Source organism: Sycon ciliatum, chromosome 1 (genome assembly GCF_964019385.1).
Source record: "Sycon ciliatum chromosome 1, ocSycCili1.1, whole genome shotgun sequence".
Lineage (NCBI taxonomy): Eukaryota > Metazoa > Porifera > Calcarea > Leucosolenida > Sycettidae > Sycon > Sycon ciliatum.
The window spans coordinates 25533557-25561056 of record NC_088643.1 but is presented as its reverse complement, the minus strand read 5'-3'; the positions used below and the strand labels follow the sequence as shown (position 1 = coordinate 25561056).

Here is a 27500-nt window from a genome sequence, read left to right as displayed (position 1 = left end):
CGTGAGCGGGATTAAAGACATAGACACTGCCGGAGCAGGATCCTGGCGGAGCCAAGAGAGAGGTCAGAGAGAGGTCACTGCCATTAATCTGCATTATTACTATAATGCTACATTATCCCCATCCCTCACACAAACAAGTCAACAAAGAGGCATCTTTGGATTGAGGAGTGCTGGTTTCGAAACAACTGGCTTGAAGCTCAAATAGAGCTGGTGTTAGCTCAGAGCAGAGCTGGTGTTAGCTCAGAGCAGAGCTGGTGTTAGCTCAGAGCAGAGCTGCTGTTAGCTCAGAGCAGAGCTGCTGTTAGCTCAAAGTAGAGCTGCTGTTAGCTCAAAGTAGAGCTGCGGTTAGCTCAAAGTAGAGCTGCGATTAGCTCAAAGTAGAGCTGCGATTAGCTCAAAGTAGAGCTGCTGTTAGCTCAAAGTAGAGCTGCTGTTAGCTCAAGGTAGAGCTGCTGTTAGCTCAAAGTAGAGCTGCTGTTAGCTCAAAGTAGAGCTGCGGTTAGCTCAAAGTAGAGCTGCTGTTAGCTCAAAGTAGAGCTGCTGTTAGCTCAAAGTAGAGCTGCGGTTAGCTCAAAGTAGAGCTGCGGTTAGCTCAAAGTAGAGCTGCTGTTAGCTCAAAGTAGAGCTGCTGTTAGCTCAACGTAGAGCTGCAATGCTAAATGGATGTAATATAGCGCAAGGCAGAGCCGCAGCAAATAGCTAGATAACACCAGTTGTGAGAGTGGACCCGATTAGTGGGTACGATAATTGTGATGGTGTGAATAAGTTGGATAGGGAGGGATGGTGGGAAAAGAAACACTGCTGAAGCACGATCCGTTGTCTGGAAGAGCACAACAGGGCAAGCAAGATTTGTTTTTCTTTTCCGCAAAATGGGCTGGTGCCATTTGTGATTACGCAGCAAAACAAAGCGCATGACGTCAGTCTTGAATGCAGTACAAAGCAATGCAGTGCAGTGTGTGCGCTAGTTCGGATTGTTGCTAACAAGTACTAGCACAGCTAGTACACCATTAGCCCCATCCCTCACACAAACAAGTCAACAAAGAGGCATCTTTGGATTGAGGAGTGCTGGTTTCGAAACAACTGGCTTGAAGCTCAAATAGAGCTGGTGTTAGCTCAGAGCAGAGCTGGTGTTAGCTCAGAGCAGAGCTGGTGTTAGCTCAGAGCAGAGCTGCTGTTAGCTCAGAGCAGAGCTGCTGTTAGCTCAAAGTAGAGCTGCTGTTAGCTCAAAGTAGAGCTGCGGTTAGCTCAAAGTAGAGCTGCGATTAGCTCAAAGTAGAGCTGCGATTAGCTCAAAGTAGAGCTGCTGTTAGCTCAAAGTAGAGCTGCTGTTAGCTCAAGGTAGAGCTGCTGTTAGCTCAAAGTAGAGCTGCTGTTAGCTCAAAGTAGAGCTGCGGTTAGCTCAAAGTAGAGCTGCTGTTAGCTCAAAGTAGAGCTGCTGTAAGCTCAAAGTAGAGCTGCGGTTAGCTCAAAGTAGAGCTGCGGTTAGCTCAAAGTAGAGCTGCTGTTAGCTCAAAGTAGAGCTGCTGTTAGCTCAACGTAGAGCTGCAATGCTAAATGGATGTAATATAGCGCAAGGCAGAGCCGCAGCAAATAGCTAGATAACACCAGTTGTGAGAGTGGACCCATGAAACCAGCACTCCGTTAGCTAAGCACTATTGACGCACAGCAAGGGTCAATTGTTGTCAGCACAGGCAAGCATTGTGCAGCTAGAGTTCAGTAGCTCATTACTCACCCAAGTTGGGGATCATGGCATCCATGACACGGCAGCAAGCCGGAACGATAGCTGGCGCTTAGCGCTTGTTGTAGTCCGGATGTAGCATAGACACGCATCGCTCTTTCCACTGACCTGCCACTCGGAAGAAGGAGTCGGGGGCACTAGCCATAGCAGCGGTGGTGGCTGTACCAATGTGGACCGAATGCCCGGAGTAGTTCGACTGGGATGGTACACCGGCCGCAGCGACAAGAGACCATACTGTTACTGTGAATGACTGCCTGGTCAGCTGCTGTCTGTTCGAGAGTACGAACAAGAGTTGCTCCGGTCCCTCGCGACGAGTGACAAATGGGTAGCTAATAATGGCACGGACCGGGCAGTACGGCGGTACAGACGGGCCAATGTCACTAGCAACGCCTTTACCGAATGGGTCTGTCTTGGATGAAAGCAGGAAGAGTTGCAGGCGTCCGTCACCAGGGGAGCTAGTACAGCCCCGTGTGATGCCATTAGTGAATTCAGCACACCAAAGAAATCCAAAGAAGCAGCATGGCGGCCTGGTAGAGCAGCTTGTCATGGCCATTCAGGATACTACTTTTCCGGCGTGCATCCGTCAGGTGTCGTAGGATTGGCATAGTTATAGGAAGGCGAGGGGTGAGTACAGCCGTACCATGGCATCGCTGCATGCCCTTCAACACCCTCTTCAGAAGCCACGCATCTACTAAGGGGCCGGCAAACCCATTCTCAAGGTGGGCTTTATGCACCGCACTCGCATACACAGATACAGTTCAGGGCACGCTGATCATAGTTCACGCATGAATGTGTGTCCAGGAACGATGACTCGGGCAGCAAAAGTGAGCTTCCCCAGGAGGGACTTGAGTTGACGCTGGCCGATGCTGCACTCGCTGATAGTAGCCATGAGTGGCGCATGGATCTCGGACAGCTTGTCCTCTGGTAGCCAAGCTTCGTGGCGCTCGCAGTCTAGGACAATACCAAGGAAGGTCAATGATGGTGATGGCCCTCAGTTTGAGCTGGGATGGAGCAAAGAGTGCCGAGATACGTGAATGCCCGGAGGGGGATGGTGAGTTGCTGGTTGGCTGCAGCCAAGCCAGTGGAGATATCGAGAAAGTCATCGAGGTAATGAAGTCGGTGATCTATAGCAAACTCGTGCTGCATGATCCCGTTGACTGCTGTGGCTACTGAGTCAAAGACGGCTGGGCTGGAGCGGAGGCCGAAAGGCAGAAAGCGCTCGTAGTAGTAGGAGCCTTCCCAGCGAAGTCCTGACGGCGGACTGGGATCTGCCGAAATGCACTGCGTACATCGAGCTTGGACAAATACACAGGCTGTGGGCATGACATGAATATGTTGATCGCGTTGTCAATGCTTGCGTAGTGCAGAGAGAGCGGCTCGGCAGGAATGCTGTCGTTCGCGCCGGTGCCTTCCGGACTAGACAGATGGTGGATCATTCGCAGCTTGCCGTTCTTTTTGGGGATGGCACCAATACCAGTGCGGCGCATGAACTGAAATGGAGGTGACGGAAATGGGCCTGTGGTCTCGCTGCGGGCGCAGGAAGCAGCTAATTGCTCGGATATAAATGCCGCGTGAGTGAAAGCCAAGGGTAGATTATTAGAGAAAACCGAAATGTCGTGTTGGCCGGCAGATCCAAGAGTAAAGCCACGGCGCAGGCCATGGAGAACATACGCAACACATGATTGATCTGAGTGGTTACGTAACAGGCGGGCAGAGTGGTCAGCTAGCAGTGTGGTGTCTGCAGAGTGTATAGGAAAGAAGCTACGTACCGAGTCAAGCGATTCAGTAGCCATTCTGCTAGGGGCGGCGGGGTGGCCGATTGGCTCCGCGCTGCCGCTGGTTGCACATGATGCATGGGTGGTCCTTGCCACACTGGCTGCAGGTGTGGGAGAAGCGGCACGACGACGAAGAACAGCGACCTCCATTGAAGTTGCGGCAGATTTCTTGGCCGTCTCTGGTCTGGTTGCGACCACTGGAGGTAAATGCCGCTGGCTTGGGGACGAAAAGGACACAAACCGCCCCTGGATGGACCGTCTTACATTGAGCGCATTTTGGGTGTGCATGGCCTGTGACAGCTATCTGCCATAGGTTAACGTCGATGGTGTCCAACCTCTTCGTGCCTGGTTACTGGGCCACGAGCATCCGCAGCTGGCGGTCGTACTCTAGCCACGCGCTTGGGAAGAACTGGCGGTTAGCAGTCAGGATCAACTGCTGGTACGCAATCAGTGCGAAAGTTCGGCAGTGCGGTGTAGGGCAGCAGCCGTGATAACAGACATGTATGTGGTCCATGCCTCGAGCCGGGTAGGTACATGTATAATTATCGTGAACCTTGCGACGCACCTGCTTCGCGTCATCCGACTCAACGATATTTAGCTGGCTATCGTTATTCGGGCTGTGCGCCAGCCGGAATGTTGGGCCGGAAGTGTGCAAGAATTTCAGGCAACAAGCTTGAAAAATCTACGAACTCCCCTCGCAAAATACGTTCTTGCACAGCCTTGGGCACAGCTGGTGCAGGTGGCTGATCGGGTGGGTTACAGGAGATTGGCCTGGCGTAGTGGCGGCAGCAGCCGCATTGCCTTGGCCTTGGGTGAGGAGCGGCACAGTGCTCTCCGATAATAATAATTATAATGGCGGCCGACAAAGCCGACTACGCCTCGTCCCGTACGAGAGCGCAGAGATCCGTTGAGCCCGCGTCACCTGAGCTGGCGGAGGAGGCATTGGTGCCAGTCGGGCTTCTGGGCTCGCGAGCCGTGTCCGCACTGTCATATTGCTGGTTCTCCTGGCCGGAGCAGACCTCACTACCAAGGGCTAGTTGTGCCAGCAAACGGTCCTGTAAAATACTTTTACTAAGTTTCCTTTCGGATTCAAGCCGCGCTGAGAAGGCTCGCTGCGGAGGGCTTGACAAGGCATTGCCTTGACAGTGTCGACAGTTAGGTCAGACGTACTGAAGAAATACAGTGTCGAGGTGACACTCGGGCTGGCAGCAAAGCTACGAAAGGAAAAGAAACACTGCTGAAGCACGATCCGTTGTCTGGAAGAGAAACACTGCTGAAGCACGATCCGTTGTCTGGAAGAGCACAACAGGGCAAGCAAGATTTGTTTTTCTTTTCCGCAAAATGGGCTGGTGCCATTTGTGATTACGCAGCAAAACAAAGCGCATGACGTCAGTCTTGAATGCAGTACAAAGCAATGCAGTGCAGTGTGTGCGCTAGTTCGGATTGTTGCTAACAAGTACTAGCACAGCTAGTACACCATTAACTACAACACACAGCAGCTTGCGGTTAGGAGGGTGCTGGCCAGCGAAGTGAGAGGCTACAGAGAGAGCAGGATCTTGGCGGAGCCAAGAGGATAGTCACGTCCAAGGGACGAAGACCGAGAGCCCTGAGTAGCCGGAAATGAGCATGGCCCATTGTGGCCAGCAAGCCTCGTACCGAAGCAACCGTGAGCGGGATTAAAGACATAGACACTGCCGGAGCAGGATCTTGGCGGAGCCAAGAGAGAGGTCAGAGAGAGGTCACTGCCGGAGCAGGAGGGATCACTGCCAGTGCAGGATCTTGGCGGGTAACCACCAGCCACGGGTAGTTGAGATGGTGGTGGAGCTGAACGTGTCCGAGAACGTCTTGGAATTGCCTGAGAACGTCTTGGAATTGCCGGTGGCAATCGTGCACGTTGCCCCGCTGTAGCCACTGTCACATTAGCAGCCTTGCTAGCGTTCGGCCTTCGACTGCTTGAGTGTGGCAATGATTCATGTCTCGTTGATATGGAGACGAGGCAAGGAAATAGAAAGGCAGATAGACACAGAAACAGACAGAAAAGCAGACAAACAGACACAAAACAGACAGACAGACAAACACACAAACAGACAGAGAATTCAGGGTCAGCCGGGTAGACACTGCCGAAGCAGAATGTTGGCGGAGCCAAGTATCTACAAGAGTCTGCGCCCGAGGGACGGCGACCGAGGGCCCTGAGTAAAGAGAGGGGTCACTGCTGGAGCAGGATCTTGGCAGGGCCAAGAGAGAGGTCAGACAAAAGTAATACGTAGACACTGCCGGAGCAGAATGTTGGCGGAGCCAAGTATCTACGAGAGAGGATTCAGGGTCGGCGGGGTAGACACTGCCGAAGCAGAATGTTGGCGGAGCCAAGTATCTACAAGAGTCTGCGTCCGAGGGACGGCGACCGAGGGCCCTGAGTAAAGAGAGGGGTCACTGCCGGAGCAGGATCTTGGCAGGGCCAAGAGAGAGGTCAGACAAGAGATATACGTAGACACTGCCGGAGCAGAATGTTGGCGGAGCCAAGTATCTACGAGAGAGGATTCAGGGTCGGCCGGGTAGACACTGCCGAAGCAGAATGTTGGCGGAGCCAAGTATCTACAAGAGTCTGCGTCCGAGGGACGGCGACCGAGGGCCCTGAGTAAAGAGAGGGGTCACTGCCGGAGCAGGATCTTGGCAGGGCCAAGAGAGAGGTCAGACAAGAGTAATACGTAGACACTGCCGGAGCAGAATGTTGGCGGAGCCAAGTATCTACGAGAGAGGATTCAGGGTCGGCCGGGTAGACACTGCCGAAGCAGAATGTTGGCGGAGCCAAGTATCTACAAGAGTCTGCGTCCGAGGGACGGCGACCGAGGGCCCTGAGTAAAGAGAGGGGTCACTGCCGGAGCAGAATCTTGGCAGGGCCAAGAGAGAGGTCAGACAAGAGATATACGTAGACACTGCCGGAGCAGAATGTTGGCGGAGCCAAGTATCTACGAGAGAGGATTCAGGGTCGGCCGGGTATTCACTGCCGAAGCAGAATGTTGGCGGAGCCAAGTATCTACAAGAGCCTGCGTCCGAGGGACGGCGACCGAGGGCCCTGAGTAAAGAGAGGGATCACTGCCTGAGCAGGATCTTGGCAGGGCCAAGAGAGAGGTCAGAGAAGGGTCACTGCCGGAGCAGGATCTTGGCGAAGCCAAGAGAGGGGTCACTGCCGGAGCAGGATCTTGGCAGGGCCAAGTGAGAGGTCAGAGAGGGGTCACTGCCGGAGCAGGATCTTGGCGGAGCCAAGGGAGGAGTCAGAGAGGGGGCACTGCAGAGAGAGATCTTGGCGGAGCCAAGAGAGGGACGAGGACAAAAAGCCGCCTGGGTAGCTAGGCATTAAATGTGTGTGGATTGAGACAGCATGTGGTAAAGAGGACACTGACAAGAGTTCAAGCAACACGGATGAGAACCAGTAAGACAGTTACCTTGATGATCTCCTTGGCGGTGTCCCTCATTTCATGCCGGATAAATGCTCGTGCAGCAAAGGGAGCTTGCCCAAATAGAAGGATGAACATTGCTGCGGTGATTGGCTAGACCATGGTGTCAGGTCGCGCCGCAGCTGTGGGAGCAAAGGTTCTGGAGTCATCCAACTTGGTCCGGGCACGGAGCATCGATGGTATTGGAGGTGACTGGCAGGTGTGATGCTCGAAACAGTAAGTAGTACTGGACACAAGTAGAGGGTGTAGATGAGTGCCATGACCAGAGAAGAACTGAACGGCTTGTGCCAACCTTCAATACGTTGACAGAGTCTGGTGCCACCAGCTCAGGGTCGTCCTTGACTGAGGTTGAGAGGTGCAGCATTCTGTGAGATGAACTCAGATGTGGCCTTGACAAGGTCAGACAGGCAGGGCATAATAACGTACGGGTGGGTAGCGAATGTGAGTTGACCTAGAAGGCAGGCGAGTTCGTGCTTGAGGACGCAACGCCTGTCAGTGTGGCAGAGACTAAATGACGTCGGGCCAGAGAGGTTGAGGTTATACTGGAAAACTACATAAATGGTTGGACAAGAGTGGCCCAAGCAAATCTGCTGTTGGACTGAACACTTGAATACTTGCAACACGTCAATTGCTGGTTATACACACTGGTTGGGATGGCAGTGTGAACTGCAACAGTGCTAACCCCCATACTAACTGGAGGAGACTGCAACAGCATGGGCATAAGCCAGCCTGTGAGTACGTAGGTGGTGCACCTCGAAAGTGACAGGCACTAGCACCAGATTGATTGATGCACTATGGATGTGTGTGTGTGGGAGTTCCTTACCCCACCAATGACAAGTAGACCAAGTAATAGCAGTACTTGATGGATTGATGACAGGGCTGTGCCTGGGTGCAGACGGAAGAACTGGATGCTGCTGGTCGAAGCATGCTCCAAGTATGTACACAGTACTGAGTAACTTGGTGTGGAGTTGCATAGCCTGGGGTTGCAGAACTTACTTTGAAGAAGAAAGATAGATTATCGCTGGCAAACAGTTCCCTTCTGGCAATGCTAGGGCCAGTCGCTGGCAAACAGTTCCCTTTTGGCAATGCTAGGGCCAGGGCGTTGTAAACTCTTGGCCAGCACAATGCCTAGCCCAAACGACTGCATGGGGCTAAACGGTTGTGTGTTAAATGGACCAGCTGTCATACCGTCCTTGCAGCAGCGTTGGAGACAGTCAGAAATATATCAGCTGCCACAGACTGGGCTCAATGATGTCCCACTTCAGTGATGGGTCGGCAGCAGCCTTGATGCGGAAGTGACAGGACAGCAACTCCACTATCCTGTGCGAAGCAATGTCGACCATGATCTGGACCAAGACGGTGAAGGCCTCAACCCATGTCGCAAGATCATGAACATGCCTACTCTTGCTGGGAGTAACGCTGACTCGCGTTCTCTGCTGCCTGCTCCGCTCACCGCGCTCGGGGTAGAATGGCAGGATTCAGCGTGGTGAAGTACACTGAAACAGGCGATCGGCGAGGAATTATTCAAACCGAAGAGCGAGCAAAATACAAACTGTGAAAACACTGAAACAGGTAACCTGGCTCATGATCGTGTAGGCTTCCACCCACGTCGCAAGGTCGTGAACGTGCCTGCTCTTGCCGCGGGCAGCGCCGTCCTCGACCACCCGCAACGGGCCCCCATCCGACGACTCTCAACGGAGCACGTTCTGTGTGCGGGCGTGCGGCACAGAGCAAGACACAGAGGGCAAGAGCTAACTCAATTCCACGAACTCACCCATCAAAATCCGCTCGCGATGTTTAGCTCCCAGGTGGGCGGCGAACGACTTGCTGCTACCTGAGCTGGCTGGGAGAGGAGTCGAGTTCGTATGACTATGAGGCAGAGAATCGGGAGCCATGGCCGCCAGAAGTGTTCTCTGTTGCCTGCTCTGCTCGCCGTGCTGTGCTCGCTGCAGACTCGCAGGGATCAGCGTGATGAACTTGGGCCTGAATCAGGCGATCAACGAGGGCAGCCGTCTGGCCCGAAGTATCCAAATCCAACGGCGAGAGTTTGCTGCGGAGACGCGGAACCGTCATGGCGCGGATTTCGTCGTCAGTATAGGCAGCCATGGCGTCGCGAAAACAAGGATAAGAACGAGTCAAAGCACAACGGCGGCGAGGAGCGAATAAACTCACCAACTGTGAAACACTACGAGCAAACACAATGATCTGACAAGAGTGATCCGCTCACAGAACGAATCGAAATATAATACACACTACGAGCAAGGAAGAATGATTGTCGCAGAGAACGGATCGAAAATATATAGCAGAGCAAACTCTAGCAAGACATGCAACGATGCATGCCACCCACGTTAAGCTACGAGCAAGCGTCATCATAACGCAGCCACACGCCTTCCACATCGGAGGCGAGCGACACGCATGAACGCCAAACTTTAGTATGACACGTTGAGTGCCTACGACGCATGCCGCCTACGTTGAGCGTCGCGCATGAATGAATGTCGCGTTGAGTGTCACGTTGTATGACACATAGAATGCCATGATGCATAGAGTACCATGTGAGCACGTACAGCGCACGTTCATAGCAGCATAGTTTGAGTGGTAGCACGAAGCAGCCGCGTGCACCCATTAATCTGCATTATTACTATAATGCTACACACACACACACACACACACACACACACACACACACACACACACACACACACACACACACACACACACACACACACACACACACACACACACACACACACACACACACACACACACACACACACACACACACACACACACACACACACACACACACACACACACACACACACACACACACACACACACACACACACACACACACACACACACACACACACACACACACACACACACACACACACACACACACACACACACACACACACACACACACACACACACACACACACACACACACACACACACACACACACACACACACACACACACACACACACACACACACACACACACACACACACACACACACACACACACACACACACACACACACACACACACACACACACACACACACACACACACACACACACACACACACACACACACACACACACACACACACACACACACACACACACACACACACACACACACACACACACACACACACACACACACACACACACACACACACACACACACACACACACACACACACACACACACACACACACACACACACACACACACACACACACACACACACACACACACACACACACACACACACACACACACACACACACACACACACACACACACACACACACACACACACACACACACACACACACACACACACACACACACACACACACACACACACACACACACACACACACACACACACACACACACACACACACACACACACACACACACACACACACACACACACACACACACACACACACACACACACACACACACACACACACACACACACACACACACACACACACACACACACACACACACACACACACACACACACACACACACACACACACACACACACACACACACACACACACACACACACACACACACACACACACACACACACACACACACACACACACACACACACACACACACACACACACACACACACACACACACACACACACACACACACACACACACACACACACACACACACACACACACACACACACACACACACACACACACACACACACACACACACACACACACACACACACACACACACACACACACACACACACACACACACACACACACACACACACACACACACACACACACACACACACACACACACACACACACACACACACACACACACACACACACACACACACACACACACACACACACACACACACACACACACACACACACACACACACACACACACACACACACACACACACACACACACACACACACCTCAGACCTCAGACCTCAGACATGCCCATCGCGGAAGCGATGATAGCGAACAGCTATGTTAGACATAGCAACTTGTGCTGGGATTACAGTCATTACACCATTCAACAGCTTGCAAGGCTGAGGAATTGACCGCCATTATTTTTAGCCTGGTATCCACCACACAGCTGTTTGAAGTGACTTTTTTTCTGGCCAGTGAATCCCTATTTTTCATTTTTCCATTTTTTTTACACACACATCACACCACATACTCCGGCATACACTGGCTGTTGGTAACCACCCAGGAGAATGAAAGAAAAGTCAGGAAGAGTCCGAGAAAGAGAAGAAAGACGTGTGCGACCATAATCGTCGGGAATTGAACCCGCAACCTCTCGATCGGAAATCGACTGCACATACCACTGCACCATATGGGCCACACACACACACACACACACACACACACACACACACACACACACACACACACACACACACACCCACCACGCACGCACACACACACGCACACACGCATACACTGGAAGAACGAACACACCATGAGCTACATATTTCGACGACTCTTCAAGCACCTTAGTGCTCAGCCAATTTTCCAGTGCTGTTCAATAGCTCTCCTTACCTGACTACTGCTGCTGTTGATGCTGACTTCTCCTGGTCACCAATGTTCTCATAGCAAATGGAAGCGACTGCGCCACGGCTCGAATCAACTGTTTTTCCACCAACACTGAATAGAAAACAACATATGATTGCATCACAGTCATTTTGATTACACATTACTGTTTTACGTTCTGGGGTGCCTGACTTTATTCTGATTACATATTCCCCCTGCAATTTGGAAACGTTTGCATAGTAACAAGCAGAAGCCAGTGCAAGGCCCATGTCACGTGGGTCAGCGTGAGTGAAGTGACAACACGCAACAAACAACATGCGCAGTACATGTGTCTGTGCCTTTGCCAGTATGGCAGCCCACATCACCAGCGTAATGTTATATTGTGGTGCCAGGCGCGTAGCACCGCCGTTGGAGGTGGTCCGGCCGGAGGGAGGTTCGAGCGGGGTGCCCCCGGCGGGAAATGTTTTGAAATTAAGGTGCAAAATCCTGCATTCTGGGCACTTCTGGGCAAAAAAGTGGTCCGGCCAAAGGCGAACCGGCCGGACTGACTGCTACGCCCCTGGGTCACAGTGTACAGCTACAGCACTTCTACCATGCGCAGTGGCGGATCCAGGAGGGGGGGGGGGGGCCCAGGGGGCCTGGCCCCCCCCCCCATTGAAAATTTCGACCTTGGTCTAGGATTACAGTAGACTGTAGAATGAGCGCTCGAAATGACTTGGCGCATGGCGTGTCAAGAGGGTCACGCGTGCTGGGTACATAATACGTATCCGGTGTCACGCACTGGCCAGCGCGCTGTGTACAACTACTGTACGCACTGCGACCTGAGGACACGGCCGCACTACAAACATGGGAAAAGCGTGCCAAAAATGCAGGGCCTGGTACAAAGTACAGCTCTTCATCGCGTTGGGCTGAAGTCCTGTACGGTGCACGGTGCTGTCGACTTCGTCCTTCCTTTTTCTTTTTCACTTGTCAGAAACTAAAAGTAAGCGCTCTCTCTACTTCGCTTGTAGCCAACGGGTTACCTTCAGATATGCGATGAAGAGGAAAGGGTCTGACATCAGGTCGTTCTTCAGTGGACCGGTAGATAAGAGAGCTCGCGTTGAAGAGCCGTCCAAAGGTCCGTCGCAGCCGCTGCCGAGTGGAAATGTTCCTGCACTTGCGACATTACCCGAACCTGCTCCTGAATACGCCTGTCCGAAAAATGTTCTGAATTTTTTTTGCATTTTGGGGTACATTTTGCATTTTTGCATTTTTTCTGAATTTTGCCCATTTTCGGTCGAATTCCAAGGTTTCAGCCAAGGTTTCAGCTCGACCAAGTCAAGTTCGGCTTGCTATTTCGGTGTCTTCTGTACTGTCCCTCTTGGCTGAGACTCTAGACTTAGACTTTAGTTAGAGAGGCAGTTGCACTGGCCTCCTAATCACACAAATGCGAACACATGGGTGTTTAGTTCTACATGTACATGCAGGTGTGATGATGTAAAACTACATGATTGTACAAAGATGTGTTCTAGTACTAGTAGTACATGTGTGGTACAGGTAGTATGCAAGGGCAACACAAGTGACTTGCAATGGTGAGAAAATGATTAGCTTTGCAGGCTTGTCAGCAAAATGGGTGACAAGATTATGATCATGCAGTGCGTGTACATGTACACGTGACATGATTAGAGGTACATGTACTAGCAAGGCAGGGATACTACATGTATACATGTACTGTGTGACACGGAAAATAATAGTGACTGTCACTATTTTTGTGATCACCACGGCATGGCGGCCATTTTAGATTCTGGTTGCCATGGCAACGGATGCATTTTCTCTGCGTTTTGGGTTGTTTGGCTTTGATTTTTTAATTTTTTTTGCATTCCTCTTTGATTTCTTGTTTGAATGTTGGCTGGAAAACCGTGAATTTTGCATTTCCATTTTCCGCAAATTAAAACACATTTTTCGGACAGGCCTACTCCTGAATGTGAAGTCATTTCAAGTCATTCCTCCAGTGACAGTTCTCTGCCTGGATCTCCCGTTTCGCACGCCAAGCCCACTGAGAGTAGCACTGTTCCAGCGACGGAAAGATCTCAGCCTGGAGTACCGGTTTCGCCGCGTGAGTTTCCCTCTGAATCCTGGGACATCGGCGACTATGCAGGTCAGATCGATACTTCAATATCCGCTGAAACGAAGCTGAAACTTGTTCAGTCGCGCAAGCCAGGTCCTGCGGTAGAAATGCCTTGCCAGACTGTCAAAGACAAAAGTCGCAAGGACGGAGTTCGCTTGCGCTACTGCAACAGGTCGTGGTTCGACACCTTCCCATTTACGGCCTACTCTGCGGTAAAACGTGGAATTTATTGTGTACCTTGTGTCCTGTTCCCGGTCACTCAGTCAACAAGTGGTCGGGCGCGAATACTAATTTCCACGCCACTTGTGAATTTCAAGGACGCAACTCAGGAACTGGCCGCTCACAGGTCACTGGATTACCATTTGTCCTCGGAAGCGAAAATGGACTCCTTTTTGAAAACGATGCGAACCCCAGGCAGCAGGATTGATGCCACAATCAGCCAGCAGGCAGCAGCAAGAGTGAAGGAGAATAGAGCAAAGCTTTTCTCCATTGTCAAATGCCTGGAGTTCTGTGGCAGGAATGGCTTGGCACTGAGAGGCCATCGAGATGACGGTGATGCATTGGATGACAGCTGGAAACAAGGAAATTTCAAGTCCCTGGTCAACTTCCGTGTTGAGGCTGGTGATGATGTGCTGAGACGTCACTTGGAGACAGCATCTGTACGCGAGACTTACATTTCCAAGACTTCCCAGAATGCCCTACTCTCCTGCATCGGGCATTATGTTCGAGAGCAGATAGCAGCGGATGTTCGGGCAAGCGGTTTCTACGCAGTGTCAGCAGATGAGGTGGCAGACGTCAGCAATTGGGAGCAGCTTGGTGTTGTGCTGCGGTATATCAAGGATGGCCAAGTCTTGGAGAGGCTCGCTGGCTTTGTTGCATTGGAGAAGGTCCGAGGTTGTGACATCTTCCAGGCCATCAAGACCTTCCTTGCAGACCTGCACGTGGACATGACTCTGTGCCGTGCCCAAGCTTATGATGGTGTGGGAGCTATGGCTGGTGAGCTGAGAGGTTGCCAGGCGCTCTTCAAGGATGAAATACCTCAGGCAACGTACTACCACAGCACCAGCCACCAACTAAACTTGGCGCTGTCCAAAGCCTGCAGCGTTCCTGAAGTCTTGCGGATGGTGGCAACAATGAAGCAGCTTGGATTGTTCTTCAAGTACTCTCCCAAGAAGCAGCGCGCGTTCGAAGAAGCTGTGGACACCATCAACCGGCAGCGGAAAGCAGAACGGAAACCAGAGATCGCCAAGGCCAAGTTCAAAATGCTATGCGAAACCAGGTGGATCGAGCGGCATACTGCCTTTGAGGATTTCCACGACATGATGGAGCCGCTCTCCTCCACTCTGGAAGTCATCAGCCAGCCAGCCCTCCAGCAAGACGTCAAATGGGATGCGAAGAGTGTAACAGATGCCTGCGGTCTGCTGCGTGACATTAGATCGTCGGAGTACCTGATTGCTTTCCACGTCTGCCGGTACTTCTTTGGCTTCACCAAAGACATCGCACGCCTCCTACAAGGGTCCAGCATGGATGTGTTCACCGCCTATACCGAGATAGCAGATGTGCGAGAGTGCATCAAGAGTGCCCGTTTGAATAGCGACGAACGGTTTGCTGACATCTTCAGGGAAGCTGAGCAAAGTGTGGACAAGATGGGTGCTGACGACCTGCGTATTCCTCGGAGATGTGCAACCCAGCGTCACCGCTCAAACCTTCCAGCAACTACGCCCGAGGAGTTCTGGCGGCGTTCAGTATTCGTTCCATTCGCAGATTCCTTGCTGCAGGAGCTAAAAGCCCGTTTCAACCAGATAACGGAAACCGCCGTCTCCGGCCTGTGTTTGCTCCCCGAGAATGCTGTTCTCCCGTGTGGCATCAGTGAAGACATTGTCAGCAAGCTCCAGGAAGCCTTTGCAACCGACCTCCCAGCTGCCTATTCTCTGCCACAGGAAGTTGACCGGTGGGTGAGGAAATGGAAGAAAGTTGAGGCTGGCAATCTTCCCAAGTCACTTGCTGATACCCTCAGTGCTGTTGATAAGATGTCGTTTCCAAACATCTCCTGCATCCTGAAGCTTCTGCTCATCGCTCCTGTCATTTCAGCATCTGTGGAACGTGCAAACTCTGCCTTAGCATATGTGAAGACAGATCTACGGAGTTCAATGGGCCAATCGCGACTGAATGACCTGCTGCTACTGTACGTCCACAAAGACATCAAGCTGGATTACAACAAGATCGTCGACATGTTTGCTACCAGAGCACCCCGTCGCATGCAATTTGTAGACCCATGCAACCACGATGAGGATGAGTACTGAGCAGCCCTCGCGTTTACAGTTTTCCCCAGCAGTTGACTGTCCCATCAACTCAAATGCCTGTACATAATTATGCTTGAACTGGAAATGTGGCTTGATGACATACATGTATATTTGTAGAAGAAGTAGAAGAAAGGGCAGTAAAATGGCTGTTTCACACACTAAGCGATCTTCAGACAGAAAATCATTAATGAGATACATATTACATAACACATATATATATGGTTGATAAATATGGTGGTAAAGACACACCTGGCAATATGGCGGTAAACACACGCCTGCCCACACACGCTCTCTAGGCTGCAAAGTTCTGGCACAGAGCTCTCCTTCTCACCACCACCACCATCAGTTCGCGCCTGGCGCCTGGTCGATGCATGGCTGGCGGTATCCGGCATAGCAGGCTGGTACATCAAGTAGCGCATGGCACTATATATATATATATATATGTGGTAACTTTATAACATACAAATACCTGTTAGTACAGTAGTGTTGCCCTAACTGAGTTACACCACAGCTTGACAACACTTCCAGTGCAGTTTGAAAATGTCGTGCGAATGGAATACAGCAGTTGTTGTTGTTGTTGTTGTTTTTGGGGGGGGGGGGGGCTGATACCTTGGGCCCCCTCTTCGGCCAAATCCTGGATCCGCCACTGATGCACTCACCTTGGAAAGAGAGCAAGAGAAAAGAGGGTCATGAAGGGGGGGGGGGGGCAATGGGAGAGAGGCCCGGGATGGGAGTACTCGATGCATATCCGTGTATGTGATCAGACGTGCTCCAAAGACCCCATGCATGGCACCATTCACTGACAGCTCCGTTCAGAGTTGAAAACACCGGTACAGTGCATTTTATAAGCACAACTACAGAACTTTGAATGCACTGTATGTGTTGTATAAATTTTACCTTGCAGGTGCTGCTACTTCAAAGTTTTCATAGTTTGTTGTAGCAATCGCTCCCGGAGCTCCTCCGCTACAAAGTACACATCCACGACGCAAAGCAGAAAGAAACATTAACGCATGCTCCGTACGCGGAGGCATACACGACCCACACACAGACACAGCAGTAGTTGGTTGGCACCACAGGGTAACTGGGCGAAGGAGCTGGCAGTGTGTAACCATGGAGGCGGCCGACCCGACACAGGCGCGGACCGAGAGTGAGACCGAAATGGCGGCTGACCTGCCAAGGGCAGTAACCGAATAGAGTGATTCGGAGTGAGACCGAAATGGCGGCTGACCTGCCAAGGGCAGTAACCGAATAGAGTGATTCGGGAGAGTAGAGAGAATGCTGCCAGCTACTGAGAGTTCAGTGCCCAATCCCTGCTTGTTTTTGTTTTGGTTTAGCAGAGTGAGTTTGGAAGACGAACGAGGTTAGTAGTATAAACGGGGTGCTACAGAATGAGAATTGTAACACAATGAAGTCGGTGTGGGTGGGTGGGTGAAAACACGGAGCAAGAGTCATGCGAGCCAATGCAACTAACAAAGAGAGCCAGGCACGAAGGCTGCTGAAGGGTGTACGCATGCAAAGCGAGCTGCCGAGGAGTTTGCGCATGCGCACAACGGCGCATCCGTGAGCTGGCGCGAACACGCGCGTGATAGACATCAGCATACAGTGAAAACATTACGTCACCGCGTTAACATACTTTAGCTACGCAAAACTTGCATTAACGCATGCTCCGTACGCGGAGGCATACACGACCCACACACAGACACAGCAGTAGTTGGTTGGCACCACAGGGTAACTGGGCAAAGGAGCTGGCAGTGTGTAACCATGGAGGCGGCTGACCCGACAGAGGCGGGGACCGAGAGTGAGACCGAAATGGCGGCTGACCTGCCAAGGGCAGTAACCGAATAGAGTGATTCGGAGTGAGACCGAAATGGCGGCTGACCTGCCAAGGGCAGTAACCGAATAGAGTGATTCGGGAGAGTAGAGAGAATGCTGCCAGCTACTGAGAGTTCAGTGCCCAAGCTAGTTACCCTGGTGGGCCAACCAAATAAGTCAGTGCTCAGAAATAACGCGAGCATTGAACGAGGAGTATAGCAGGAGCTGCTAGCAGTCAAGAAATCTAGGTACCGATAGCGGTACTGAGAGTTGGTATGTATACCGGAGGAGACATTCGTCAAGGTGCAGCGCTACTGGTCAGTCACTCACTGTGGCTAGCTTCTCTGATACTAGCCGCACCTCGGATGGCTCAACACGGATATAGCGCAGTACGGCGTCGCTGCGCCATCGCCCCATATGGCGGATCACGTGCTCTGGTACGCCTGCGATAGCTGCAGACGTGGCTGCTCCGATCCGGAATGAGTGGCTGGCATAGCTGGACGGATCTGTAATCCCACAAAGCGGTAGGAGGGTCCGCACCTCCCTCGTGACGTCCGCTCGTGTCAGAGGCTGGCCATTGTGGTAGACGAGCAGCTGATCTCTAGGAGATTGGGACTCTGCCGACACTGCCGTCAGGTACCGCACCATCGCCGTAACAGGGCAGCTGATGACATCGGTACAGCCGCCCACGTGGACTACCGTGCCCCTACCGTCCGGGTCCGTCTTTGATTGCAGCAGCGTGATGGTGATACGAAATGATTGTTGGTCCAGGGCCACGTTGCCAAACGTCAACGAGGTGAGCTCACACCACAGCGCAGGAAGCCATAAAAGGCCAGGGTGAAGGCGCACTGCAGCATTGCCTGGTCAACTGAGTGCCGCATGGAGGAAACTTGGAGGCGTTGGCAGAGTTGCCGGAGGATGGGTGTTGTGATAGGCAAACGAGGGCGACCAGGTCCCGACGAACGGGCTATGCCTCTTAACACTCGTGACAGCAGGGACGTCGGCTGATTCGGGTACTCGAGGCCCATTTCGACGTGTAAGTTCCAGATGGCTGACATATATGTGCGAACCGAGGCCGGCCGCAGTGTGCGCATGAGGAGGGCTGCGTAGTAGCACAGTGGAACATCGCTTCCAGGCAGGGCCACAACGCCATGCTGCTGACAGAAATCCAGGTACCGCCGCTCTGAAGCTGAGTATGTCCTCCTGGATGACGGTGCTATTGCCAGAGAGAACCTTGTGCTTTGGAAGGTTGCTTGTTGCACGGTCAAGGTCGTACAGGCGCCTCAGGAAGGTACGACCGACAGGAATAGCCCGGGCCGCGAACGAGAGATTGCCCAACACGGAGGCGAGTTCGCGCCGGGACGCCATGCCTGATTGAAGGAGGCCGTTGACTTTGCCGAGATACGCCCCATGTTTGGCGGACGGTAACCGGATCTCAAACGTCAGCGAATCCAGCTCCAGGCCGAGGAAGGTGAGACATGTGGATGGGCCTTCGACTTTCTCAGAGGCCACCGGTATCTGCAAATAGCGGAGCATGTCTAAGATATGTGAGCGATGATGTTCCGCAACGGGCAGGTGGGGCGGACTAACGTTCAGAAAGTCGTCCAGGTAGGGGAGTAATTGGCTTAGGTGGCATGCATCCTCGAGAATAAACTGGACTGCTGTGGCGAATTTATCGAATATGTATGGTGCAGAACGCAATCCAAATGGTAGCACTTTGTCATGATAGAATTGTCCCTGCCAGAAGATGCCCAGAAAAGGCCAGTCACAGGGGGCAACAGGACAGAGACGGAATGCATTCCTGTCGACTAGGGGTGAAACGATTAGTTCGAATATTCGAGTATTCGTTCGAAAATCTCAAACGAGCGAGTATTCGAAATTTTGCACTCGATCGTTTTTTTTTGGTACTGGCATTCTATTTTTCAAAAACTCCTGTTGTACTGCTCATCGACTGGTATGCACGCATTATTCGTGCCTTTGAGTCAGTATTTTATGACTTGGACGATGCGATCACCACGGCAAGTAACGTTATTTTGTTTTGAGATAATGAAAGTACTGGTGAAAATCGTTACTTTACACTCTGTACAAGACGTTGGCGACTTTTGTTCTATGTTCACAGATAATTTCTTCCGAATTGGTCGAGAACTCACAAATCTAGCGCTTTTGAATTTCGATAAAATACTCGAAATAATCGGATACTCGATCGAATATTATGAATGAGTGATCGGTTGGTCAAAATAGATACTCGTTTCACCCCTACTGTCGACCTTCGTCAAAAGAGCGCCACACCCTGCCTGCATGATCAGAGAGATAGCTGTATCGACAGTTTCGTACTGCAGGCTGAATTCATCCCGAGATATACCGTCATTCACACTCGAGCCGGCAGGGGGCGAGAGGTCGTGGATGATACGCAGTTTGCCATCAGACTTGGGGATAGCACCCAAACCAGAAATATGCATGTGAGGGAATGGCGGAGATGCAAGTGGGCCCGCAGTTTCTCCGCGGTCACAACAGGTAAGCAGATGAGTAGTAACCTCAGCAGGGCAAGCACAAGCCGAAGAGTGATTAGGAGACATAACAGAAGATGCAATGGGGCGAAAGCTGCCAATACGAAAGCCATACTGCATGCCTTGTGAACCATAAGAGCGAAATACTGCATTTGGATGAGGAGAGGGAAGATTGATAAAGCGCTGAACATGAACAGGCGTGCTAGTGGGCACCTGTAAAGCAGCGTCACCACTGGGGTGAGAGTTATTTCTTGGTCGAGTCACCAGACTTGGAGCATTGGCGTGCGGGGTGACGGCCGCGGCACTGGATGCAGACGTGTGCTCTGGAGCAGGGGGAGAGCAAGCAGCTGCCGAAGTTGAAATTACGACAGATGGCTTTGCCGTCAAAGCCAGGCTGGTGCGAGAACTGGCTCCCCGTAGGCGCTGTTGGGGCTGGGAGCCCCCCACGAAAGGGGCAGCTGCTGGGCTGACTTGGATGGACCATGGAGCAACGCTGGCACGGAGGCCGCCCACGGCCCGTGAGACAAGACTGCCACAGGTTCGGGTCAATGACGGACCAGGAATAGCGGTGAGGGAGGGACGCCTTGGCCATACGGAATTTGCGGTCGTAGGACAGCCAGGCATCATTGTGGAACCGGACGTTGGCATCGACAATGATGGCCTGATACGCCCAGAGATCACCTGCCAGCTGTGGTGAGGCGTCGGCCAGCACCCTCGAGTATGTGGTGAACGCTTCCACCCATGTGGCAAGATCATAGATGTGTCGTTTGGCGGGTTGCCGGTGGGAAGATTTGGGGACGAGCTGCACAGATCGGCCCGCGCCCACGTCGAGTTGCATCACATCATGATCCCCCTCGAAGCCCAGGGATTCAGGCAGCAAATCGCTTAATTCTGTGAACTCACCTCGCACAATCCGGTCTCGAAGGCGAGGCGGCACCACGGGGAGGTCTCCAGATGACGGCCACTGTTGTGTCGGGTGGCTGGCAGCCGGTACTGATACTGGTAAAACCGGCGCTGCAGTGGCGATTGATCCGGCAGCACAAAGCGAGGCCCCGCTGAACGTCGGAACATGAGCGAGTCCCGAGTTTACGCCAGTTCCTGGGCCGGCGAGTTGGGCTGCGCCAGCCTGCTCCAGCAGGGTAACCTTGTCGGCCAGAGGCTGAATAGCAACAGCCACGGCGGCGGAGATCTGGCTCGCCAGCGTGGGCTGGGGTGGGTGGCCGGCCGGCATTGACTGAGACGGAGGCACTTGGCCAGGTAGAGCCGAAGCACGAGGAGCACGAGGCGGCGCGAGGTTCTGGGCCGGGGCTCTGGCCTGGGTGGTTCCAGGAGCAGGGGAGGATGTTACTCTAGCGTAGGGGCTAGAAGATGACCTGGCGGACCTGCGCGACATCTCTTGCCTCAGCGTGGGAAAATTTGAGAAAATTTGAGTAAACCACTCCGCGGATACAGCACTCAGAATTCCAGCCCGCCCAGGGACTGGACACCACAACTAGGCAACAAGAGACCGAAACGACGATGTCACCTTGTACAAGGAAGTCTGAACAGAACTGAAGAACTCCGGAGTTTGAAAACACGGAGCAAGAGTCATGCGAGCCAATGCAACTAACAAAGAGAGCCAGGCACGAAGGCTGCTGAAGGGTGTACGCATGCAAAGCGAGCTGCCGAGGAGTTTGCGCATGCGCACAACGGCGCATCCGTGAGCTGGCGCGAACACGCGCGTGATAGACATCAGCATACAGTGAAAACATTACGTCACCGCGTTAACATACTTTAGCTACGCAAAACTTGCATTACAATTGGAGCTGGTACCTTAGTACATTATGATTGCTTAGATCTACATCTCAGAGTCAAGCCTGAACAATGATACAAAGTAATTGCTCAGCACGCAAGCTCACAAATGCCAAAAGCCCCGGACTAAACCTGTTCATGGTGCAATGCCACCACAAGATTGCTGTTCACAAGAGTAGAAAAAATTCAAACTCTGACTATTCCAGTGGATGGGGAAGGGGAGGGGGGGGGGGGGAGGGGAGGTAAAGTTATAGGGAATGGATACAGGCATAATGGGTAGACAGATGAAAGCTAAATGACTACATCTTGAAGCACTGCTAGATTACTACTATGAAGCTTTCATCTGCTAGTACTTTGTTGTCACATTAGTACTTTGTTGTCACATTAGTACTTTGTTGTCACATGGCAACAAGGAGTCCACAGCGGATGGGTTTCACTGCTCATAGTGGAATGGCGTAAAATGGACTAACAATGCCCTTGGATAGCTTCATACCTATTGCTGGGAGGAGGTTGAGGGTCAGCAAAGTTCTCGTAATTACCAACTGGAATATCAGAGCCCCTGTCAAGCAACAAACAGACACACAATCCACATTAGGGTGCAGTGGCAACAATACCTGGACCAGACAAGGCCTTGGGGTACAGTTGCAACAATGTCTGCACCAGGTAAGGCTTTAGTTAGGGTACAGTGGACACAACATCACATGATCAGGACCACTGAGACAAGGTCTCAGAATACAGTTACAACAACATCACATCTAGACCAGACAAGGTCTCAGAATACAGTTGCAACAATGATCACATCTAGACCAGACAAGGTCTCAGAATACAGTTGCAACAATACCCGGGGATATTCCCTACCTGCCAGCGGGCACAGGAGGATCAGCAAGGTTCTCATAGTTGCCGATTGCAATTCCAGAATTCCTGTCAGGGAAACAGAGCATCATGTACACACCACTGTGACTGCTGATATAGAATATCTGCTGCGAGCAGGGATCTACCTGCCTTTGTCATAGTGCATGTTTACATATTTATACACCAGACATGCACCATAGCAGACATTCTGGGATCATTGCAGCAAACACTTCTTAAATTCTTGCCGCTTACTCAGGAGGCGGTGGGAAACTCGGAGGTGGGGGAACGGCAGACGGCGGTGGAGAGCTTGGTGGGGGTGGCTGGGTTGGAGGCGGCGGTAGGGAGCTCGGAGGAGGTGGAGCAGTAGGAGGAGGTGGGATGCTGAGTCTAGGACTAGCTGCAGGATTGGGCTCTGCCAAGTTCTCGTAGGCCTGGGCTTCCACTACTGCTGGCATTGCAGGACCTGCACTGCTGCTGCTACCAGCTGCCGGAGGACTAGTAGTCACAGAGCACAGACAAATTTGGTAACAACAACAATGAGTTTCAATGATAACTTCAGAAACACTTCCTGTAAATGATTCCACTACTAAGAGTATAAGATCAAAATATGGTCGGCTTCAGACATCACACTCCATCCTCTCACACACCCTCACCCCGCTGCTACTAGCAATGTGTAGGTGCTCAGCGGCAATTGACAGACAACGGCGAAGTGGTGAACCCAAGGAAATGTGTTGGTGCATGGGGAAAGACAACAGTTACCCGGGTGCGTAGAAGACATGCTGTATGTGTACGTGAAGATATGGGAGAGGAAATGTGTGCTACATGTATATAGGTGACAGTTAACTGTTTTCTTCGGACTTTCCTGTTTGCACCTCTCCCTCCAACGAATGATTATATTACTAGAACTGAGATTTCTAGTGAAGACATTGGTTCAACTATCAATAACTATGCAAACTGAACAACCCCGCCACTACTGTAAGGCAGTGGCAGAGTGCCCCCCCCCCCCAAAAAAAACATACAATTCTCCACAGCCACTGCCCAGACACGTACACAAAAGTTAGGACTCTGCTTCAGCATGCTCATTAGTGAAAGGTTTGCAGAGCAAGAACAAGCCCAGAACTCAGTTAGCCCGGTCTTTTTTATTTAAAACCAGAAATTGCACAATTCAAACGTCTTCAAGCTCAGGAATAACGTCTTCAAGCTCAGGAATAGTATGTATCTAGATTAAAGCACCCTGTAATTAAAAAATTAAAAAATAAAAAATTTCACGGTTCGCGTGAGACTCGGCCAAAGGCCCAGTTTTCCGCATCCACAGGAACGCCACCACCCTCTTGGATCAAGGCCCCTGTAATAACTAGATTAATTATGTTCAAGAAATCAACTGTAACGAAATTCGATTCGATTATTATGTACGCACATGTCGTGTATGTGTAGTGCTAGTTCGGTCTGGGAGTGAGAGTGGAGAGTGATTCGTCCATGGTCTTGGTCATGTGTTCTTTACGTATTGGTCTCTGACTGCTCATCACGATTCGTCTGCACATTATTTTATTTCTGCTTGTTCTTTATTGTTCCTTGGGCTGTTCTTTGGTGTCTTTCTTTGGTAGTCTTAGCTTTTCTCCTTCTGCACCCTCACCATTTGTTCGTTTAAAAAAGAAATCAAACACACTATCAAGTCGTTGCATTGTTGTGTGGCAGGGGTCAGGGGGAGAAGGCAACATTCAAAATGTTGCGCAACGTGGCATACCTCAGAATTTCATCTTCAGCAAATGCTTCATAGCAGACTGATTCGACAGGAGCCCGTAGTGATCCAGCCCGACTGATGTTTGGGGGTCTGGAGAGATACATACAGTCGGAGGACAGTGTAAAACATTGCTCGTCTACAACAAAAACGTAATTTGACTCGGCACGGCTATGCAAACCACTCATCCCGCCATGCCGGCTCCAGTATGGGATATAATTATGACGCCGACTGGGCAAATCTACCAGGCATGCACACACACACACACACACACACACACACACACACACACACACACACACACACACACACGCACACACACACACGCACGCGCGCACACACACACACACACACACACACACACACACACACACACACACGCACACGCACACACACACACACACACGCACACGCACACACACGCACACGCACACACAAACGCACGCACATGCACACACACACGCACAGCGCAACACACACGCACATGCACACGCACATGCACACACACACACGCACACGCACATGCACACGCACACGCACATGCACACACACACACACACACACACACACACACGCACACACATGCACACACATACACACCTTTGACCTTTGACCTTTGACGCCCCATCTCCAGTGGAGATGATAGGCTACTGAGTTGGGCAGTACTTGATGTGACGCTTCAAATCGCCACTCCTCCTAAACGCTCTGCCGCATGCGCAATGAAAGTCCTTCGGTGCCGGGGGAGGAAGACGATGTTGATGAACCCGCCTGCGCCATTCCGGGCGATCTTGTGCGAGCCGATACCACTCGGACTCCGGAATATCCAGCGAGCGCAGATCACCGACAATTGTGTCTCGCCAACGCTTCTTTGGCCCATGCCGTGGTCTGGTTGCCTCGAGCTCACCAAACAACACTTGTTGAGGAATCCGGGCCGCGTCCATACGGGCAACATGACCCAGCCAACGCAGACGGTACTCACGCAGGAGAGCGCCAATGTCCTCAGGAAGACGCGCTCTCTGGGCTAGATCAGCAGTATTAAGATGACGGGAGTGCTGATCGCTCCTTGAGACTCCCAAGATGGAACGGACGCATGAGCGATGAAACAGATTCAGGCGATTCATCTGCCGGGCCTTCATGGGCCAAGTCTCTGCTCCATAGAAGAGGGTAGGGAGGACAATGGCCTTGTAGACAAGGCGCTTAGACGTAATGGATAGGCCGCTACACCCGAAGATTGGCTTTTGGAGAGCGCCAAAAGCACGAGAGGCCTTGGCAAGACGGGAGGTGAGATCCTTGTCCAGAGCACCGTCTGCACTCAGGACACTGCCAAGATAGGTAAAGCTGTCCACAACCTCCACGCTTCCTCCATCCTGAAGATCAATGGAAGGTGGCGGGTGAGAGCAGTTCACCGCCATGGCCACACACACACACACACACACACACACGGAAACAGAAGCACACATACTATACACCACAATGTGGGATCAAAGTCAGTTAGCACATAAGAATAATACTATCACATAAGAATAATACTATCACAGCTAGATACGTACTGCTCTGCTGCCACCAGTGGTAGCTGGTCATCGTCAAATTGCTCATAACACACTGACTCCACAGCACCGCGTTTTGAGGCAGGTGGGTTCATATCACCAACAACGCTGAGTGGAGAAAATACCATCATTATTCAGCATAGACACACACACGCACGCACGCACACACAGCAAACACATTGTAAATTGATTCGCTATGCGCTGTGTGCATCTTCTTCAACAACAAAATGACTTTCAACCACAGCGGCACAACACGATGTCTTCAGACAATTGTGCTGGTATAGAACGGTTGCTGGCTGTATGCTAGCTATGGTTGAGATTCAATGGTATAGGCACCGTATTTTCCGGAGTATAAGCCGCAAGCCCCCTTTTTGCCAGGACATACAGACATCTACCCTGTTATCATCGTTAATCTGATCATCGGGGTATAAGTCGCACCCACTTTTCGGGGTGATTTTTGAGTTTTCAAAGTGCGGCTTATACTCCGGAAAGTACAGTAGGTGCAGGTTCAACCATTACCACCTGCACACAGGACATGCAACGTCATGTACATAATACTGAACACAATGTATTGACTGCTGCATGCAGTACATGCACATTCATGTACATAATACCAAGAGTCCATAACCCCCAGAGTGTGCAACGCGCGATAGGGTCCTGTCACGACTCGTTTTCAACATTACGTCATTTTCATGTAGCGAATGCCGCGGCCTGCACGCGCAGCTACATGAAAATGACGTAATGTTGAAAACGAGTCGTGACAGACATTTATGTGGCGTTGCACACTCTGGGGGTTATGGACTCTTGATAATACTGAAGCCAATGATTGTATTGATTGCCACAGGGCATAGCTTACAGTGATCCGCGTTTAACAGCCGCACCGGTGTCGGTCGGAACCAGATAGTCACCATCAACGGCAGGCGTTGGCTTTGCTTGCCTGTGCAGTGGAAGAAGATAGATAACCAAACGGCGTAATGCCAACGGCATCAATACAGATAGCAACACCATAACAGGTGTTGAGCCAATCCTACCAATGAAATTCGTGGAAAAGAGAAAATCTTTAAAACTCATGTCAGATTATCCTTTCTTCTCTTTGTGACAGCAATACTAGAGTACATAGTTAACATGATACTGATCATCATACATGTAACAACGTACAGTGAACACCATGCACATGCACTGCTCACACCTACAGTTTCTTGAAGTACATGTAGTTGCATGCATGGCTTGCATGGCTTGCATGGCTTGCATGGCTTGCATGGCTTGCAACACCGAAGAATTGCC

The 27500-nt window shown here is 51.6% G+C and overlaps 2 protein-coding genes across 3 annotated transcripts in view; one reads left to right on the top strand and one right to left on the bottom strand.

The window, feature by feature from the left end:
• Positions 1-27205, bottom strand: part of LOC135820044 (uncharacterized) — a 32555-nt gene extending 5350 nt beyond the window's left edge. The window contains exons 1-8 of one of the 2 annotated variants that reach the window (XM_065333351.1): positions 27073-27205; positions 26220-26324; positions 24676-24762; positions 23184-23426; positions 22938-23000; positions 22573-22638; positions 16867-16932; positions 11569-11673 (exon numbers count right to left, since the gene is read on the bottom strand). In XM_065333351.1, coding sequence (XP_065189423.1) covers positions 11569-11673; positions 16867-16932; positions 22573-22638; positions 22938-23000; positions 23184-23426; positions 24676-24762; positions 26220-26324; positions 27073-27203 — 866 coding nt within the window. In that variant the 5' untranslated portion in view covers positions 27204-27205. The remainder of the gene's footprint in view (positions 1-11568; positions 11674-16866; positions 16933-22572; positions 22639-22937; positions 23001-23183; positions 23427-24675; positions 24763-26219; positions 26325-27072) is intronic. The other variant, XM_065333358.1, reaches the window with a different exon arrangement.
• Positions 13774-16152, top strand: LOC135806716 (52 kDa repressor of the inhibitor of the protein kinase-like). Its single transcript, XM_065320942.1, has one exon. The coding sequence runs from the start codon at positions 13774-13776 to the stop codon at positions 15967-15969; it is 2196 nt and encodes a 731-aa protein (XP_065177014.1). The 3' UTR covers positions 15970-16152.
• Positions 27206-27500: the final 295 nt, after the last annotated feature.

Bases quoted from the DNA above. Each gene is read 5' to 3' on its own strand.
- LOC135806716 (XM_065320942.1), top strand. From the start codon at position 13,774: ATGCCTTGCCAGACTGTCAAAGACAAAAGTCGCAAGGACGGAGTTCGC.